This window comes from Engraulis encrasicolus, chromosome 20, assembly GCF_034702125.1.
Source record: "Engraulis encrasicolus isolate BLACKSEA-1 chromosome 20, IST_EnEncr_1.0, whole genome shotgun sequence".
Taxonomy (NCBI): domain Eukaryota; kingdom Metazoa; phylum Chordata; class Actinopteri; order Clupeiformes; family Engraulidae; genus Engraulis; species Engraulis encrasicolus.
Window position 1 is genome coordinate 48,066,147 of NC_085876.1, and position 5,966 is coordinate 48,072,112.

The following is a 5,966-nucleotide window of genomic DNA, read 5'->3' on the forward strand; positions in this document are numbered from 1 at the left end:
GGCGGCCGCGGCCGAAAATCATGGGGCAGAGTGTTGCAATGGGACGTTGTATTGAGTGTCGCTTCTTGTTAGATCCACCTGCTTTGGTTTCCCATGAAAATAGGGATGGTTGACGGGTATGGATAACTGTGTACGTCCTGTATGTTCGTTTGCTCCCCTCCCCAGCTGCCTTCCTGACCCAGACGGTGTGCCTGGACGACACAACAGTCAAGTTTGAGATCTGGGACACCGCCGGACAGGAGCGATACCACAGCCTGGCGCCCATGTATTACAGAGGGGCACAGGCAGCCATAGTAGTCTACGACATCACTAATGAGGTACACACACACACACACACACACACACACACACACACACACACACACACCCATGTATTACAGAGGGGCCCAGGCAGCCATAGTAGTCTACGACATCACTAATGAGGTACACACACACACACACACACACACACACACACACACACAGCCATGTACAGAGGGGCCCAGGCAGCCATAGTAGTCTACGACATCACTAATGAAATAGAAGTAGAATCACACACACACACACACACACACACACACACACACACACACAGCCATGTACTACAGAGGGGCACAAGCAGCTATAGTAGTCTACGATATCACTAATGAAATAGAAGTAGAATCACACACACACACACACACACACACACACACACACACACACACGTACTACAGAGGAGCGCAGGTAGTTATAGTAGTCTACGATATAACTAATGAGGTGCACGCACGCACGCACGCGCGCACACACACACACACACACACACGTACTACAGAGGCGCACAGGTAGTTATAGTAGTCTACGATATAACTAATGAGGTACACACACGCGCGCACGCACGCACGCACGCGCGCGCGCACACACACACACACACACACACACACACACACACGTACTACAGAGGCGCACAGGTAGTTATAGTAGTCTACGATATCACTAATGAAATAGAAGTAGAATCACACACACACACACACACACACACACACACATATACTACAGAGGAGCGCAGGTAGTTATAGTAGTCTACGATATAACTAATGAGGTACACACACACACACACACACACACACACACACACTACATAGGGGTATCTACTTAAGTCACATGATATTAGATCAGATTGCTGTGCAGTCATCTACAAGGACTTTTTGAGTCTGACTTTCTCTTGCCAGATGTCTGACTTTAACAACCCTACCGTGTGTGTCTGTGCGTGTGTGTGCGTGTGCGTGTGCGTGTGTGTGTACACTGACTGTGTGTGTGTGTGTGTGTGCTGCAGGAGTCGTTTGCGCGGGCGAAGAACTGGGTGAAGGAGCTTCAGCGGCAGGCCAGCCCCAACATCGTCATCGCACTCTCTGGAAACAAGGCCGACCTCGCCAACAAGAGGGCCGTCGACTTCCAGGTCTGTAAGGGGGTGTTTGTGTGTTTGTTTTTATTAGATCCCCATTAGCTTTTACTTTCAGCATTAGCTATTCTTCCTGGGGTCTTTTCAATTAACAATTGACAATTACAAATATCAGCCACACGGCGTGGCGGCAAACTTAACATAGGCTGCATTGTATTCTTTCTGTGTGTGCACGTGCATGTACATACGTGCCTGCGTGTGTGTGTACACGTCTGTAAGGGTGTGTGCGTGTGCGTGTGCATGTACGTGTGTGTCAAGGCTGACCTCTACAACAAAATTATACATTCATTGTCTGTCTGCACCCATAGGGTGTATTGTACCGCCTGTGTGTGTGTGTGTGTGTGTAGCTCCGTTGAGGTGTGTGTGTGTGTGTGTGTGCATGTGTGTGTGTGTGTGTGTGTGTGTGTGTGTGTGTGTGTGTGTGTGTGTGTGTGTGTGTGTGTGCGCACGTGTGCGCACAAGTGTTACCCCTCTAACATGGTGTGTGTGTGTGTCTGTCTCTCCAGGATGCCCAGTCCTATGCAGATGATAATAGCCTACTCTTCATGGAAACCTCTGCCAAGACATCTATGAACGTCAATGAAATCTTCATGGCAATAGGTAGGTGTGTGTGTAATGAATGTAACTTAAACTAGAACCAATTATCTTTTAGCAGCTCCAAAGGCCCTGGGTAGAGGTGTGTTCAAGGCAGTGACGTGGTTTAAGCAGAGACGGTCTATTGGGACTAGGGATGGCACAAACCGCACCGAAAACCGAAATCGTACAATTCACACACATACCGAACCGAACCGTGCAATCCGTGGCAAACCGCAATTCATGTACTGCCCAAAAAAATCATCACTTTGTAACTGCAGTTATATAAATATTGATTCATATTCCCAGTGCACCATTTATCATGAACTAAAAAAAAGAACCGTAGAGAACCGAAAACTGTGACCTTGACACCGTGATATGAACCGAACCGTGAATTTTATGAACCGTACCACCCCTAATTGGGACTAAGAAAATGTTTGATGTAAACTTAGGCACAGCCTTTTCCAGCCTCAACCAGTAGCAAGCCGAGAGAGGCGGCTTAACCTGGCCGTTTGGGAAACGTTAATCGTTATCTTCTTGGTTAGACTAACATCTCGGTGCGAGATTTGGAAGTCGATGAGAATCGGGCAACTGGAGAAGGCCTTGCGCAGCATTCAGACTCTTCTCCATCGATACTCCATATTAAAGGAACAGTCCACTGTGTTTCAATAATAAAGTGTGTTCTTCTCTGACCTGAGATGAGCTCCTCCCGACCTGCCTCGTCTTCAGACGTGCCCGGCCAGCCTTGTCAGCAACGTGCGCGGCACAAACTCGTTAGCATTAGCCTGGCTCAGCTTTGCCTACGGACGCATTCGGTGCCTTAAAGGGACACTGAGATTTTCAGTTGTTTCATGCTGCCCATTCACTAATGTTACCTTTTTCATGAATACTTACCACCACCATCAAATTCTAAGTATTCATTATGACTGGAAAAATTGCACTTTTCATACATGAAAAGGGGGATCTTCTCCATGGTCCGCCATTTTGAATTTCCAAAAATAGCCATTTTTAGCTGCAAAATGACTGTACTTGGACCATACTAGAAAATATTTGTTTATTAATTAGTAAACTTTCATGTAAAGATCAAATTTGGCAATAGGCAGCCCAGTTTCAATGAGCAGCATAGTTGCAGTACCTTTTTTGACCATTTCCTGCACAGTGTACCTTTAAGTTAGAAGTGACCAAATTGTTCCGTGTGTTCCCTATTTAAACATCCCTGCACGACTAGTAAACTGACCCAAAAGTTGTTGCACAAAATGAAGCGTGGCGATTTCCTACCTAGATAAAGAAATGGCACTGTAATGGAAAGCATAGTAACATATTCAGAGTACTTGACGCATTGATGTCTTCACTCCTAGTCCTCTCGCACGAAGGGAGAGGAGGCGAGGGGGGACTAGAGGGCCTAGCCTTTAAAAGCTATAGGCATTCCAACAACAAAGTGTGTGGTGTGACCTTTTTTTTGGCCGTACCTCTGCATAGTGCAACATGGGATATTTTGTAAAATGGGATTCTCTCTCCCTCATGCCTATTCCCTCTGCCTGTCCTCCTCCACAGCCAAGAGGTTGCCGAAGAGCACATAATAATAATAATGATAATAATAATAATAATAATAATGATGATGATGATGATGATGATCATTCCCTCTCCTTGTCCTCCGCAGCTAAAAGGTTGCCGAAGAGCGAGCCGCAGGCAGCGGGTCCAGCCAGTGGGCGGAGTCGAGGGGTGGACCTAACAGAGACGGCCACGCCCGCCAAGGCCCCCTGCTGCAGCACCTAGGCAACCGACATACCCCGCCTCCCACCCACACCACACCCCCACACCACACCCCTCGCTCTGCTCCAGCGCCCTGATTCGTCAGCCACTACCTGCTCCAGCGCTGTGATTCGTCAGTCACTGTTGAGATGCCCCGCCCCCCCATCTACTCCTCCTTCTCCTCCTCCTTTACTTCCTTACCTCTCAAAACTGTTTTGATCAGCAAGTAACACGAAAAAGAAAGAAAAAAGAAAAAAAAGCTAAGCCCCACCCCCCTGCTGATGTCATCCTCCTGCCTCTTCTCTGCAGTCGCTAACACCACGCCCACGCCCCCGCCAGCCCTCCTCCAAACAGGAAGTGACTAATGACAGGCCCCGCCTACAAAAGAAAAACAAACGGTCTGGTCTAGTGGAGCCGCCTCTAACTCAGCTGTCAATCACTAATGCCCCGCCCCCCTCCCCCAACCTGTGTGTAACCATGGAAACGGGAGGTGTGGCTTACATGGGCCCCTCCCCCGTCTCTTCCGGCACAGCTAAAGACTCTAGAGAAAGATATTTCTAATGAAGTCTACTCTTACTCTTACTCTTACTCTTACTCTTCTCTTCTCTTCTTCTCTTCTCTTCTTTTTTCTGACTTGTTCTTTCTTTTTTTATTTCATTTGCTTTTTTTGTCTTTTTTTATTTCCTCTGTCATCTTGTTTTAAATGTATTTAACAGAATTATGAATGCATGCATCACTACAACAACAACAACAACAACAACCACAACACCATCTGCAGCAAAACACAGTGCTAGGGTAATATGTGCTGATCTGTCGAGCTACAAACTCAAGTTTAGTTACACACACACACACACATGCACATGCACACAGCATTACCGATTTTAGGAGTGTGTGAAACATGCCTGGGTCTGCTTATTGGATGTCCTTATGGAGAACAGCACACACACACACACACACACACACACCTTCTCACCTATAGAGCCTAATGGAGATTTCTTTTGCTCTTGCTTTTTCCTTCTTGCCCCCTTCCTAATCTGTACACACACACACACACACACACACACACACACACCTTCCTACCATCGCCTCAACACCAACCCCCCCCCACACACACACACACACACACACACACACCTCCCCCCTCCTGCCCCCCTCCTTGATCTCCTCATGCCTTGCACTATGTGGGCCCTGCTTCTCTCCTCTGTCTCATGTGTGTGACATGGAGACTATACCAGTCCTGTACTGTACATAGGGGGATGCAATGTAGTCGAAACTTCATTTCACATTTACACAAACTAATGCTTGCTAGGGAGTTGTCTTGGTAATGATATATATATATAAAATATAAATATATATATATAAATATAAATATAAAAATGTACAGTAACCATTAACCTGCTTTGATATGGGTTTGGACATATGAGCTTTTTTTTTGTTTTTGTTTTTGTTTTTTTGTTTATTTTTCACAGAAATGGTTAAATTATAATCTTTGGTGGTCTTTATAAATGTATGTAGTGTTATTAACAAATGAAAAAAAGAAAAAACAATGAAAAAAAAAACAACCCTACAAATCAGACGTGCATTTCTTAACGTGTCTGATGTGCTGAAGGCTGTAAAGGTCCTAACAGATCCACCCCCCTCCCTCCCTCCTGGCCTGGTTGTCACAGACGGTGCGTTTTTGTACACAAACTACAGCTGAATCTCAAATGGTGCACTTGTGCACTTTAGTGTTCATGTTTCAGTGCGCATGCCGTATTAGTTACGCACTGAAACATAGTGCCTGAAGTGCACAAGTGTGCCATTTGAGATCCAGCCTACGTCTGGTAGCACTGAAGTTAGCATGCCGCTCTCGAGTCACAAAACAAATGGTGCATATTGCTACTCACTCACCACCCACAAATTCCTCCAAAAACGTTTTCTGTTCAACTCCAAAGAGTCAATATAGTCTATAATCTGTCCTGTGATTCAATAAATACTCCGGTCGGATATTTTCTGTCCGGAGACCGGTATGCCGACAGCAGTGTTCCAGACGGAAGTTTGTGTAGCTCTCCACATCTCTCCACCAGGGGGCTCCAGAGCTACACACACGCACCGTCAGCGAGACCCAGGCTACCTCCCTCCCTCCTCCCCTCCCCAGAGCCCTCATCTCTCCTCCTGCCCCCGTCCCCAACCCCGCCCCCTGCCTGAAGCTCTCCTATCAGTGCTGCCCCTATACCACAAA

At 46.7% G+C, this 5,966-nt stretch overlaps 1 protein-coding gene across 1 annotated transcript in view; it reads left to right on the top strand.

Annotated features, from left to right (window-relative positions):
- Positions 1-4,817, top strand: part of rab5aa (RAB5A, member RAS oncogene family, a) — a 13,184-nt gene extending 8,367 nt beyond the window's left edge. Inside the window, exons 3-6 of the mRNA XM_063186040.1 lie at positions 166-317; positions 1,295-1,417; positions 1,927-2,020; positions 3,654-4,817. Of these exons, the coding sequence (XP_063042110.1) occupies positions 166-317; positions 1,295-1,417; positions 1,927-2,020; positions 3,654-3,769 (485 nt within the window). The 3' untranslated portion in view covers positions 3,770-4,817. The remainder of the gene's footprint in view (positions 1-165; positions 318-1,294; positions 1,418-1,926; positions 2,021-3,653) is intronic.
- Positions 4,818-5,966: the final 1,149 nt, after the last annotated feature.